This window comes from Podarcis tiliguerta, assembly GCF_965153285.1.
Source record: "Podarcis tiliguerta genome assembly, chromosome: 10".
Taxonomy (NCBI): domain Eukaryota; kingdom Metazoa; phylum Chordata; class Lepidosauria; order Squamata; family Lacertidae; genus Podarcis; species Podarcis tiliguerta.
Window position 1 is genome coordinate 49636733 of NC_139543.1, and position 14176 is coordinate 49650908.

At 42.4% G+C, this 14176-nt stretch overlaps 1 protein-coding gene across 1 annotated transcript in view; it reads right to left on the reverse strand.

Moving 5' to 3' along the window:
* The window catches only part of POLR3B (RNA polymerase III subunit B), a 59659-nt gene that overhangs the window by 39435 nt on the left and 6048 nt on the right, over nucleotides 1-14176 (reverse strand). Inside the window, exons 9-12 of the mRNA XM_083400199.1 lie at nucleotides 13076-13184; nucleotides 6472-6594; nucleotides 5078-5194; nucleotides 4208-4342 (exon numbers count right to left, since the gene is read on the reverse strand). Coding sequence (XP_083256325.1) covers nucleotides 4208-4342; nucleotides 5078-5194; nucleotides 6472-6594; nucleotides 13076-13184 — 484 coding nt within the window. The remainder of the gene's footprint in view (nucleotides 1-4207; nucleotides 4343-5077; nucleotides 5195-6471; nucleotides 6595-13075; nucleotides 13185-14176) is intronic.

The window sequence follows — 14176 nt, forward strand, 5'->3', positions numbered from 1 at the left end:
CAATGCATTTAGCAATGGAAGCCACACTGGAGATGCATTAATTGGAGGGCCATTCCTTTACGTTGCTCATCCTGAAATAAGAATGGCACTTTTCATGATCTGACCAAACGACTACAACATAAACAAATGATTCTAGTTTATGGGTAAAGTAGTAATCTGATTTTCAACAAGACAAAGTCAGACCTCTTTCAGCCTGTTCTCAAGAACAGTTGAAATAAAACCGCTAAACTGTTATGTAAACGACACAGAGAAGTTCTATTGAAAAGTACTGTAAAAAGAACTATAACAAACAGATATACAAAACACCAGAATAGGCCTGTTTAAACCCTGGATCCTATAAACCTAACTGCTCATCTGCTCACCAAATGACATCTTTTAAATGTTAAATGTAGAGCTTTTTAAATAGATATGCCACATTACTATAGAAAAACTACTCTAACACATTTTTCATTTTCAGAATTGCTAACATATAGAATGTTATAGAATTGCTAAAACATATGTAAATGTCCCAGTAGCCAAAATATGTTATGAAAATTGAACAGGGAGCAACTCCTTGAATAACTATCAGTATGGGGAAAGGATGGTCCTTACTAGTTTTGTAAATCTGAATTTGTTCTTTATTGAATTGTTTCCTTCCAGCTATTTCTTTCACTTTTTAACATCACACTCGTCTTTTGGTTTGCTCTCCAATTAACCCATTCACATTTCACCGAACTTCTACTAATTAACTTTAGTGGGAACCTAATCCATCTAAAATTTTGCACTGCAAGCTACCAATGGGTTGAATGCCCACTCCCCACCCACCCCTGCTTCAAAGAAAAGCCTTTCCTGTATCCCCTAAAGAAGAAGTATAAGCTCTAGAACTTGGCAATTCTATTCTAACTCTTGGTTTTTACAGCAGCTCTGTCAGGAAGACTAAAAATACAGCAGCTACCAAATGCCAAAAATACAAGTTCCCAGTCTACAAAGCATTGTTAACTGCTAAACAAACTAGGTATTCAAACGGGCCCTGTTAAGACATTCTGGAGTCTATTGCATTATTTAATTCCTGCATGGAATTAAACCAATTTAAAACTGTCTCCATTTTCGAAGACACATTAACACTACTGTGCCCCCCCATTGGCCATGGGCCAGTAACTGAATCTACTCTCCCAATGAACATTTCCACTCACAGTATTTGCCATCTTTTCATCATTATCATGTCCCTGCTGATTTGCAAAAAGCACAGACCTTTCTTTTGACTTCCATTGCGTAACATAATAGTGAGAATTCATTTGATGACTAAAGTTGACATTTATGTGGAATAGTAACTTGAATTTAGTTACTTGAATCTATAATGATCTAGTTGGGAACTGTCACAGAGGTCAATCATGGGTCAAGGGTAGATGGGATTCTGTGTCAATTGCACATATCAATGACTACTCAAAAGCAACGCTAGGCGCTGAGAGCTTTTCCCCTATGATGGTCAATCTTTCCTGACATCACACAAAACTGAGTTTCCCATGAGATAGTTCCTAAAGGATCACACAGTAGCAAGTAAATGGTCATGTAGATTAATCTACTAATGTGAAATCATCTGCAGAACGTCTGTGTGCAATGCAGATGCTCTACAACACTTCCCCTAATACTAGAACATGAGGTCATCCAATAAAGTTGAACACTGGAAGATTCAGGACAGAGAAAAATACCTGAACCTTCGTATAGCCCACAGTTAGAAGTATAGAATTAGCTACTCCAGGGTGCACTAATAGCCCACAAATTGACTGACTTTAAAGGGGGTTCAGGCAAATTCATCAAGGTTAAGGTTCTTAATGGCTGCTAGCCGTTATGGCTCTGTATTACCTCCAGTCTCAGAGGCAGCATGCCTCAGGAATACAAATGAAGTGCTAACACACTTGTCATTTCCTGCCTGTAGGCTTCCAATATTGTTCGAACAGGATCCTGGAGTTAGATCAGCCTTTGGTCTGATACAGAAGATCTCTTCTTATGCTCAGATTCCGAAGTGAATTTTGAAGAGGCCAATATGGCAATGCCCTGGACATTCACACATTACTTGCAGATCTCTGGTTACTTTGGTGCTTGGGTACCCATGTGAATGCTATCAGAATGAATCTTCCCTGGATGAGCCTAGGTAAGCCACCAGAAGTTGCCTTATGATCCATCTAACTCACTACTGTCAACACTGACCAAGATAGGGGTCTTTCGGCGCAAAGTATCACTGAGTTATGGCCCTTCCCATATCTTTCTCTATCTATATTTTAAACAAGTACAGTGGTACCTCGGGTTAAGTACTTAATTCGTTCCAGAGGTCCGTTCTTAACCTGAAACTGTTCTTAACCTGAAGCACCACTTTAGCTAATGGGGCCTCCAGCTGCTGCCGCGCCACCGGAGCACGATTTCTGTTCTCATCCTGAAGCAAAGGTCTCAACCCGAGGTACTATTTCTGGGTTAGTGGAGTCTGTAACCCGAAGCGTATGTAACCTGAAGCGTATGTAACCCGAGGTACCACTGTACTAGGAAAAGGGCTGTTTCATTGATGGCATAAAAGATTATTAAATAATTAGTATATACGTAACTTAAAATTTCAACACTGACTTCAGAAGAAGTCACCACTGAACACCATTTCCCGGTCCCTCCTGTTCAAAATAATAAAGTTAGGTTAGGGGGACACACTAACTTCTTGACATTTTTTAGTCTAAAGCATTCCTTGGCTAATTCCAGTACATCCACAGGCTTTCTCTAAGAACATAGCAAAGTTTCACAATAGCCCGTTTTTAGGTCAAGAGTAAGTGATTAAGGAGAGAACGGGATGGAATGCCAGTGATAATATTCATTTAATTTTTGTTGTGAACCCAGGGTCTTTCAGACAGGAGCATTGAAGAGCAAATTAAATTTGAGGGGTGGCGGCGGCGAAACATAAGGGAGAGGAACTGACAGCTCATCAATTGATTTCCATTGAAAATCCTGAGGAAAAAAATTAATAAAGTAGTTAAGCTGCTGAAATACAGTTTCACCAATTAGCTTAATGTCAGAGAATTCTAATTAGGCGCCTTGAGATTGCCATTTAGTGTTTAAGGCTTTAGAGTGCCAAATTCTCCTTTTCACACAAACTGGTTGCAAAATTAAAGACATTAGGCAGCCTTAATTATATTATCAGAACAGCTGGGATTAGTCAATCTCTGAAGTCAAGGCGGTTTTCTTTTGTCACAGGGTAAAAATCCCTTCCTTTCCAGGGTGCCGGATTTTGGTGCCGTTCCATATCTCGCCCATACAAAGCAAGCTGAATTAGAAAGAAAGAAAGGGGGGAAAATGCCAAACAAACCCTGAGGACAAAGACGAGGGAAATGCTCGGCAAATAATGAACACATTAAGGAAAGAGAAAAGGTAGGTGAAAAGATTAAGCTTGGAATCGGTAGGTTTCGCTAACACCTCTGCTGGCACCTGGCCTGCCAAGCCTCTAGTGGGCAGAAAGACTAAGAGAAAGCTCTGTAAACCAGCTTGGCTAGCGGAAACAACTGTTATCTAAAGCTAAAGCACATTTCGTACTCCCTTGTCCCATGGGGTGTGAAATTAGCTGCTATTGTTTTCACACATTTTTATAGACACAATGCCTTTTATGTCTTCACATTGTGTGGACTGCTATGCTTTTCCTCCTCATACAGGAACAGTCTTTTTCATTCAAATTTTTAAGCAACAGGATTTTTAGCTCAGAAACACAACCAGGGGTGGGTGTGGGTGTGTGGTGTGTTATAGGCTATTTGGAAAGAAACTCTAGCTGAAAACACTGAGCAAAAGGCTTAAAGTGAGGTGTTCTATCAATTTGCAAAATACAGCCAAGCGTACGTCAACAATAGAAATACACACACATAAGGGATAGAAGTCTGCTTTCAGATGTATTTTTAGGAAGCTAGACTAAATAGTTTAAACCGTTACACAACTCTCAACATATTAGGCATATGCCAGTATTTATGAACCTTTATCGTTTCAGAATCACTAATCAACAGAACCCACTGCAACAAGCTTAAAGTGTGTCTGAACCACACAATTATTTTTTCACACTGAACCTGTTGTGCTGCAGCCTAATTCTGTGGCATCATTTGGGTTGCCTTGGGCAAGGCAAAGCAACCAACAAATTTAATAAATAAATAATATGGTAACTCCATATCAATGTTTGCATGTTGTATAAAAACTCCCAGGGTGGACTTACCTGTCCTGCCAACTCCAATCGTTTGTTTCCATAGTAGTCTCTGTCATCCACTTTGTTGTCCCCCTGAGCTAAAATCACTCTGCGGACCATCACAGCTGTATAAATGCACTTTGAGCGGAAATTGAACTCTTTTACCTGGAACACAGAAAAGGGGAGTAAACAGTTTCTAGTAAGGAACAGCTAGTCATTTGTCCAAAATGCAGCTTAGGTTAAACTCATTTTGCAGTTCTGCAATATTCCCCAGACTCAGAACAGTGTGGCAACATTTTCTCATTCCATTCATCCTTCCAAAAGCCCTACTAGACCTTCACAATAGTTCCCATTTCACGAAGAGAAAGAGAGATCAAGCAACAGCACCTTGCTTAAGAAGATCACTAGGTCAGTTTATGGCTAGATCACACACACACACACACACACACAGAGAGAGAGAGAGAGAGAGAGAGAGAGAGAGAGAGAGATACCCACTTCTGAATTTTACATAGTGTTCCTTCAACCCAACACCAATAATCACAGGTTAGTGTGCAGAGAATCACACACAGAGCTGCACATACCCTCCTGCTGCATGCAAAAAATAATGAATCAGAATGCTAATCAACGCAGGTATTAGCTCAGGAGCAGGAAGTATCTGACTCCTTCTCTAATACACAAAGAACTAACAATAGAACTAAACAGCAGCTCTTCCTGAGGTGCCTTCCTAAATAAGACTGGGATGATGAACAACAGGTGAAGATACAGTCACCCTCACAAGTTCAGCACGGATTAGTGAAGGTGCTCTGCCAGAGGAGATTCAACCCCCTCTGGTCTTGTATGGTAAGAATCCTATTTCAGCCCACACACCCCTGCCCCAAAATCTAAGATTTATGGTCATACAGGGACATGGGCAAGAATGGTTGTTGCCAGCAGCTCTCTTGCTTCTTCCATCTTGGTTTTTTTGGGTCCTCCCCACATTCTCTGCCTTCGGACCTTATTTCCCAGATACTTCAGTGCCTGTAAAGTGAAATCCAAATCCAAATTAGCATAGTACAAATTGAAAACTCTCCGCTTTCCGGGAATGACATTGCATATTAACAACAGATGACTGCGTATGAACAAGATAATTAGCATGCCAAAACCTAAGTTTTTAAAATGTAAAACAAGACAGCAGCGTAAGATGCTTCTTTAATAAGATGACCAGTGAAAATGGACTAGGCCAATCTGCGACTGGTATCGAACGAGGAAGATCTATTAGCACAAGGATTTCTGTTTGCACCACGGATATTCCTCTCTCTCTCCGCTCCTAGTAATCCCCCAGCACCTCCCCCAAATCTGCTCCAGAGGGTTGGGGTCACCCCTCAAACTGGTTTAGGGGGCATGTGGAGGGAGGCAGGGAGAGGAGTGAGGAGGAAGTTCCGTTGCACAGCCAGAAGTCCTTGCACTAACGGAATTACTCTTTGGATACTGCTCAAAGGTACACAACTAACAATACTAACAATAATTATATTTCCTAGTATGGTTTTAACCTTCCATGAACAAAAACCCATGGTCAGTGGTCCTCTAGTGACTACTGTTGTAATAACTCCTGTCTGAAAAGGCTCAAGCATACCCAACATTTCTGCGAATCATGCAAGCCAAAGTAGAAATTTGTTAATAAAGAACTGGACTCTGAGAAGGACTGAAACAGGAAAGAACAGCTGCAGTCAAAATGTATAAAATGATCTCTTGAGGTCATGCTTATTTTGCTGCTTACTTACACAGTCCTCCCAAACAATTTCTCCATCTTTTGCACCGTAATGTTCGACCTATGTCCACTTTTAGCCATGCCCAAAACTCTTCCACCTCAGCCTGAGAAATGCACAGATCAGCTCTCAGAGATGGACTTTCTTACTTGGAAAATACCGTATTTTTCACTCTATAAGACGCACCTAGTTTTGGGAGGAGGAAAACAAGAAAAAAAATATTCTAAATCTCAGAAGCCAGAAAAGCAAGAGGGATCGCTATGTAGTGAAAGCAGCAATCCCTCTTGCTGTTCTGGCTTCTGGGATAGCTGCACAGCCTGCATTCGCTCCATAAGACGCACACACATTTCCCCTTACTTTTTAGGAGGGGGAAAAAAGTAAGTCTTATAGAGCAAAAAATACGGTAACTTTTGCAATCTACAGAAAGCAAAGGGGCTTGACAAACAGAAGACTGTGGCCACTGCATTCTCTGAGCCGTTCCATCAGCTCACAACAAGCAAAACCAAGAAGCCATTTTCTTCTTAGATGGATGCTCGAAATGTCACACACCTGCATCTGTGTGAAAATCTGAGCTTTTTGGCACTCCTCCAAGCTGGGACCAAATGCAGCCATCACATGCTCCTCTGTACCAATCATCTGCACAATCTCCTGGTCACTCTCGACGCCCATAGCCTAGAAGAGGGAAGAAAAAGAAAAGGTAGAAAAGGAGAGAAAGAATGTTGGCTTGGTGCTAACTTGCTGACATTTGCTTATGCTAATTTTGCCATTGTAGTCAGTGTTACTCCTAACCCAAAGCGACTTCTCTCAGAAACAGGGCCATCTGGCACTGGCAGCAGCACATACTCAAACTATGAAATGGAAATCTTGATAAGCCAAAGCAGCAGCAGCAGCAGGAAACACAAACGAAAGGAGCAGAGTAACGCTATTGGCAGCTCATTTGCAGAAGAAACCTCATATAGTTTAATAAGAAGCAATGCTCTGCTGCAGTATTTGTATGGGACAAATGCAACAGAGGAAGCCTGTTGAAGAGCTACAGGAAAGGAATGAATGGTATCTTTTTATACACACACCCTCTCTCTCAAGTTATGCAAACTTGCTAACGATTTTGTGCATAGCTGGTGATGATTAGCTCCCTTTTTCAGCAGTAGCTGCTCAGTTAGGTGGTTCACAGGAGGCTGCCAACATTTGCCACTGAACACTGCTGCCTGACGGAGGGGTGACTTGGTGCTATTGAAGTAGAGAAAGTGTGTGGGGGGGTATAATAATAATAAGATAATAAAAACATATTTTTACCCTGCCCATCTGGCTGGGCTTCCCCAGCCACTATGGGCGGCTTCCCACAAAATATTAAAATACCGTAATACATCAAACATTAAAAGCTTCCCTAAATAGGGCTGCCTTCAGATGTCTTCTAAAAGTCTGGTAGTTGTTTTTCTCTTTGACATCTGATGGGAGGGCGTTCCACAGGGTGGGTGCCACCACTGAGAAGGCCCTCTGCCTGGTTCCCTGTAACTTGGCTTCTCGCAGTGAGGGAACCTCCAGAAGGCCCTCAGCGCTGGACCTCAGTGTCCGGGTAGAACGACGGGGAGTGGAGACGCTCCTCCAGCATGCCCTGTGCAGGTGGCATGGAACTCATGAACATCATGTGGACGCTGCCAGCCAATCGGCAGCCTTGCACCTGTACTGTGCTGAATTAACCTCCCCCACATTTCTTCCATTGCCTTAAAATGCATTCTGGTAAGATTTCCCCAACCAAGCTCAATGTCAGCACACGACATCTTCAGGCAGCTGCTGGGGTCCCAACACCATGGCAGGTCCAACCATAACTGCGCTGAGGTCTGCTTCCTCAAGCCGAGAGTCAATGCTGCTCCATTGGGCCCCATGTGAGGGTACTTGGAACCATTGTTTTAATTTCCCACAGTGTCAATGACACAGTGTAGGAAATTATAGAATCATGGAGTTGGAAGGGGCTCCAAGGGCCAAACCCCCTGCATTGCATTACAGTGGTTCGTTCCGCAGGTCAGTTCTTAACCTGAAACTGTTCTTAACCTGAAGCACCACTTTAGCTAATGGGGCCTCCTGCTGCTGCCGCGCCGCCGGAGCACGATTTCTGTTCTTATCCTGAAGCAAAGTTTTTAACCTGAAGCACTATTTCTGGGTTAGCGGAGTCTGTAACCTGAAGCGTATGTATCCTGAAGTGTATGTAACCTGAGGTACCACTGTATAATGGCGGCAAGGCATAATAGTGGCTACATGTCTGCCTGCCCAAAGAATTTTTGCCAAGGTCACAAAATCCTGTCAGAGATAACTGGCACCCACTAGAGGGCACTTTGTCCAGGAACCCTCAAACCTGGAGGCAGCTCTGCTCCGTCCCCAGGCAGGTGCACTTAATCGAAGGCACTGGTAAATTGCCTCACAAGTTGCCTCTCATGGGTTGGGGAGAGGGAAAGGGAAGGCAAAGAAAAAGGATTTCACACAGAAAGCCGTCTTGAAAGCCATTTTATCTTGTTTTTTCCCCACAGATCCTTAAGCACCAGGTTATAGCTGATATTGTAAAAGAGGCTTAATATGTTAAGAAAATGTTTAACAGGTTTAGAAAGGAAAATCTCCCCAATCTCTCTGTGAATAAAGTGTTTCAAGGCAGCAGCCAGCAGTGCGGGCCTTTGTACGTTCTAGATAATGCTAAAGCTTCTCCTTTCACATATTTGTCTGGAGTCCTGCCATATCAAGAAACAGGGAATAAAGTCAATAACACCTCTTTTTGGCAGAGCTACAATATGCTTCTCAGAAGTTGGAAGGGTGAAAAGCTATGCCTTGCATTAATATTTATCTTTAAACTAGGCATAACAAAGATACACCAGCGAACACACAGTGTACTCTTGGGCTCACTGTAAACAGACAATGCACCTCCAACTCACATTCTCTTTAAATTGTATTAAATTACTACCTAATTAAATTAAATGTGATCACTGGGCCTATTCCTTTTAGAAAGCATTTGCTGCAGCCATTGGCCCCTACAAAATGTTGTTTAGGAAATTACACATTACAGAAGGCAGCACATGGCATGCTCTGAAATGCATACTCCCAGTGCCCTGAAGATGTTCCAGACCCCACACAGCTAAGTGACAGTAGTGGTGCTCTAAACAGCTGATTTTACTGCTGATAACAACTCCACCTACAACACCCCTGGCCATGCAGCAAGCAGTTGAGGGTAGGGTAGAAGAAGTTGTCCCTAATGCTCAAGCTAAGCATGTCAACGAAGGACTTTAAATAGTACTGCCTACGGCTTTGCCCTCTCCCTTGCAACTCCTTCCCCCAGATAACAGACACGAGTAGGAGGCATCAGGCAACTATAGCTGCTTTAGAGCAGAGCTGGGAAACCTCTGTGTCGTCCTCCAGATGTTTCTGGATTCCCAATAACCAGCATGGCCAATGCAACTGAGAGTCCAATATCATCTGGCTTCCCAAGCAAGTTCTCCACCCCTGGCTTTAGATGAAAGCTTCCAGTCCCTTGGTCCCAGACTCCCTAGCTACAAAACTATAGTCCTTGCTGCGGGGTGTCACAATTTTAAAGGCCATTTCACCTATTACACTGCATGCACACACGTGCTGAGAATTCAGTTGCATCTGAAGCAGTTGCATATACGAGGAATGGCAGCAGATTGCAGCTCCCTCCGGAATGTGAATGTGATAGCTTAGACACGGCTTGACATTCCAAGCACGTGCAGCTTACAAAGCAGCTCTATTTATATTATTTATATTTCCATTATGTACCACTCAAAATGATTTGCAGCCATAAAAAAGAACCCTTGGGTGGGAGTGCATGTGCTGAGCACCATGCTGGAAGACATGCACCAGTATAACAGCTTTCTGACAGTACTAGATATAGATCAGTGGGCTGCAGACCCCTGGAAGGCTGTGGAGTTATCTCAAGGGGTTTGTGAGTAACTCTCCTCTGGCCAGTGTGTGACTGATTTCCTCTGCTGCCCTCTTCACAACAGCATCTCCAGAACCACTGCCTCCTAATTACTGACTGTATTCAGGTTCCTTAAAAAGGTAAAGGGACCACTGACCATTAGGTCTAGTCGTGACCAACTCTGGGGTTGCGGCGCTCATCTCGCTTTATTGGCCGAGGGAGCCGGTGTACAGCTTCTGAGTCATGTGGCCAGCATGACTAAGTTCTGGCGAACTAGAGCAGCGCACAGAAACGCCGTTTACCTTCCTGCCAGAGCAGTACCTATTTTTCTACTTGCACTTTGATGTGCTTTCAAATTGCTAGGTTGGCAGGAGCAGGGACCGAGCAACGGGAGCTCACCCCATCACGGGGATTCGAACCGCCGACCTTTTGATCAGCAAGTCCTAGGCTCTGTGGTTTAACCCACAGCGCCACTGGCATTATTGGGGATTGCTTCTGGGGTTTACTGGGATGAATTATGTGGATGGGAGTTGCCTTGTTCTTTTAGGGGGTGCCAGCTTTTTTCTAATAATGATGATGATTTTATTATTTATACCCCACCCATCTGACTGGGTTACCACAGCCACTCTGGATGGCTTCCATCATACATAAGAATGGCTTAGGTCGTTTTGGGGAAGTAATTTTTGGGGCTGTCTGTTGTTCTGAGTAGCATTTGCTGTTCATGAGTTATTACCCCAATGTACCCACCAATCAACAACCCAAGTAGTTATCTCCAAAAGAGAGTAAATATAAATGTATTTATTCACAAACAGAAATTTATTTATTTCCCTGGTATGCCCACTGATCAATTCATTCATTCAAAAGCTGTACAAGATAAATGAATTAATGTTTATTTATAAATCAATTATTTCCCCAGTATATCCAATCAGCAGCCCAACTAATCAGTCAAATGGTACTAGATACAAACTTGCTCATTTCCAAGTGAACTCAATTGAACTAATCCCCCAAAGAATTATAATTAAACTTTAATTGCCACTGATATAATATATTCCTCCTTACAGAATCCTCAAGAAGGCACTTCTGCTTTTTTTTAAAATAAGGGGAGAAATGGCCTCAGGTAGGCTTTGGAGATTATTCCATTGATTAAGTCTTGGAGAAGTGCACATGAAGTCTGTGTAAAACAGTGGCAATTGGCCCTAGATTTTTACTCAGGGCTCCAGCTGATCCTCACCATATCGAACAAAAAAAAGTACAAGAAAATAATAAAATGTTTATTCTTAACTCCTCCCACAGTGGTCAACTATAGTGTGATGCAGAAATAAAATCACGCTGTGGGGGGTGTTACTTCCACAAGCCTCGTGGTTTACAGACATTCTAAAGCAGGCATGGGGAAGATTTTGTGTCCTTTAAATTCTGCCAATGCCTGCAAGAAGAGCTCCACAGGATTGGCTCCTGTGAAGAGTACCTGATCAGAGCCAATCCCTGTGAAGAGTGGGGCATGCTGTCAGCACTGGATTTAAATCCAGCACCAAATGCTAGCCCTGCTTTTGGCATAATTTTTTTGCTGTCACAACTTGGTGCCAATGGAAACGTTTTTATAATTCTACTTGTACCACCAGATGTGTGGTTACAGTTGCAGTAGGATGAAGGGTTAGACATTACTTCTCTATGCAGTACATTCCTAATTAATATTTTTTTTTATAAATGGAAGGAATTATTTTAAAGTATAATGTGATTGGGAGCGACACAAATTAGCATCCCGTGCAGTAGACCCTTAACCATTATAGATGTTCTACCTTAAAATGGATAAGGTAGCAACCCAGTCCACAAATTCCACCCTGTTACATCCACACAGCATTATTTACACAGTTAAGTTACAAGCAAGTGCTGCCCTCTTCTGGCAGTGCTCTGTGATCTTTTTAGGGTATTGTTTGGCACAATCCCTAAAGTCCTGTTCTAGCAGCTGAATACATTATATAAAACAGGAAATGAACTAAATATAGAACCAATATGACCAAGGCAACATTCTGGCCAATAGCTGATGCTCTCACTGGGAAAGATTCCAGTCAAATCTTAAAGAAAAAAATCCACATGAAAAATTGAATTCTCTCAAGGTATGCATTCTCTCAAGGCATCTTGATACTATTTTTGAACCAATAACTATATAGGAAATTTCAGGAAGTGCAAAAGTACTGAAAAATTAAGTTCCAATCTGCACATTGAAATCCTCAAACATCCCTGCCTGCAACTCACTTTTATTCCCGCCCCCATCTCTCCTACCCCCGCCTTTTCCTCCTTTTCCATTTTTATTAGCTTAAAATAAAAATGGAGAGCCAGTGTGGTGCAGTGGTTAAGAGTCTCGTAATCTGGGGAACCGGGTTCGCGTCTCTGCTCCTCCACATGCAGCTGCTGGGTGACCTTGGGCCAGTCACACTTCTCTGAAGTCTCTCAGCCCCACTCACCTCACAGAGTGTTTGTTGTGGGGGAAGAAGGGAAAGGAGAAAGTTAGACTCCTTCGGGTAGTGGTAAAGCAGGATATCAAATCCAAACTCTTCTTCTTCTACTCTTCTTAAAAAAACCCAGGCAAAAGTTACAGTGGTACCTCGGGTTAAGAACTTAATTCGTTCTGGAGGTCAGTTCTTAACCAGAAACTGTTCTTAACCTGAGGTATCACTTTAGCCTCCTGCTGCTGCTGCCGGGCGATTTCTGTTCTCATCCTGAAGCAAAGTTCTTAACCCCAGGTACTATTTCTGGGTTAGTGGAGTCTGTAACCTGAAGCGTATGTAACCCGAGTTACCACTGTAATGGTAATTGTGCCAAAGATGAGCCTCACATTATGTCAAGGTATAACCCAACACTTCAAGACTAGCAAATAAAAGTTTCCTACGGTGCAGAGCAAACAGCTAAAAGAAACTTGCACATAGACAAAGAACAAAAATAAAATAAATATTGAGACTCCTGACCTCAGGGTTGTGGGTTTGAGGTCCATGTTGGGCAAAAAAAAATTCTGCATTGCAGGGGCTAGACTAATTGACCCTTGTGGCCGCTTCCAACTCTAAAATTCTACGATTCTATTATTTTCCCCTTTATACTAAGTATTTGAAGTCCTTCTATAAACTGTTCTAAGGCTGTAATCTTATACTGACTTACCTGTGAGAAAGCCCCACTGAACTCAGTGACACATACAGGATTGTACTTCAAGCCCTGATAATGGAGATTGTTCTTTTAAAAAATTACCTTGAAGATTATTGCAATGGGAATATCTTCCGACAGGGTGTTATGCTTAAGGTAAAATCTTCCTTGCTTCACAGTTATATTAGTTCTGCTCTTCTTCTCATGAGTAGAACTGCACATTTGTAAAAAGAAAAGGAAATACCTCATTAATTCTACAAACCCTGACAGCGAGGGGGAAAACTTATTATGGCTTAAAAAAAACAGTATCTTGCACATCAGAACACAGGATTGCTAAAGTTTTTTTGTGCATAAAACCTGGGATCCTATTACTGTGCCAACCTCCTTCCAATTCATGTCTTCTTTGATTGCAAACCTGTAAGCCAGGGAAGGGAAACCTATCAGCCTCCGGATGCTGCTGGCCATGCTAGCTGGGGCTGAAGGGAGCTGGAGTCCAGCAACATCTGGAGAGCCATCTGTTCTCCACCCCTACTGTAAGCGTTTATCTATTCTGTCTTTTGTACCATATTTAATTCTTGGTTTATAGGGATTAAATAAATAATTTTGTCTGACTATCTGCCGGCGTTTTCAGAACACAGGCATGTTGCATTTTTCGGAGCACTTAAAATACAGCAAGCTCCGCATTTTCCACTGATCCACTTATTTTAGACTAACCAAAGTGGTTCCCCCCCTCCCACAAAGCTCTGTTTGAACTTCTGCTCTGTTATTTTTAAGGACCAAGCTGCAAACATTTGGAATTACGTTTAACAAATGGTTACCAAATGTGCATGAAATACGTATTCAGACACAAGGCTCTTTCTATGTTCTTCGTATGAGCGTACTAGTTCTGTACACTCAGTGGAACTTTGAACTCATGTTTCTCAAACTCACCCAGCCACCACAATGAAATATAGAAAGACGCTTTTCAGTTAAGTAATGTTCAAAAGCAGTTTGTTATATGGCACTGAGCAGGGTGCCACTTTTTTCAAATAAAAAAAGTGGGGAATCTGTGTGGTGCAGTGGTTAATGTGTTGGACTAAGACCAAGGAGGTGTAGGCTCAAATCCCTGCTCAGCCATGAAGCTTCACTGAGTGACCTTGGGCCAATCATGCTCTCTCAGCCTAACTTTCCTCACCTAGTTGTTGTAAGGACTATGAGGATAAACGG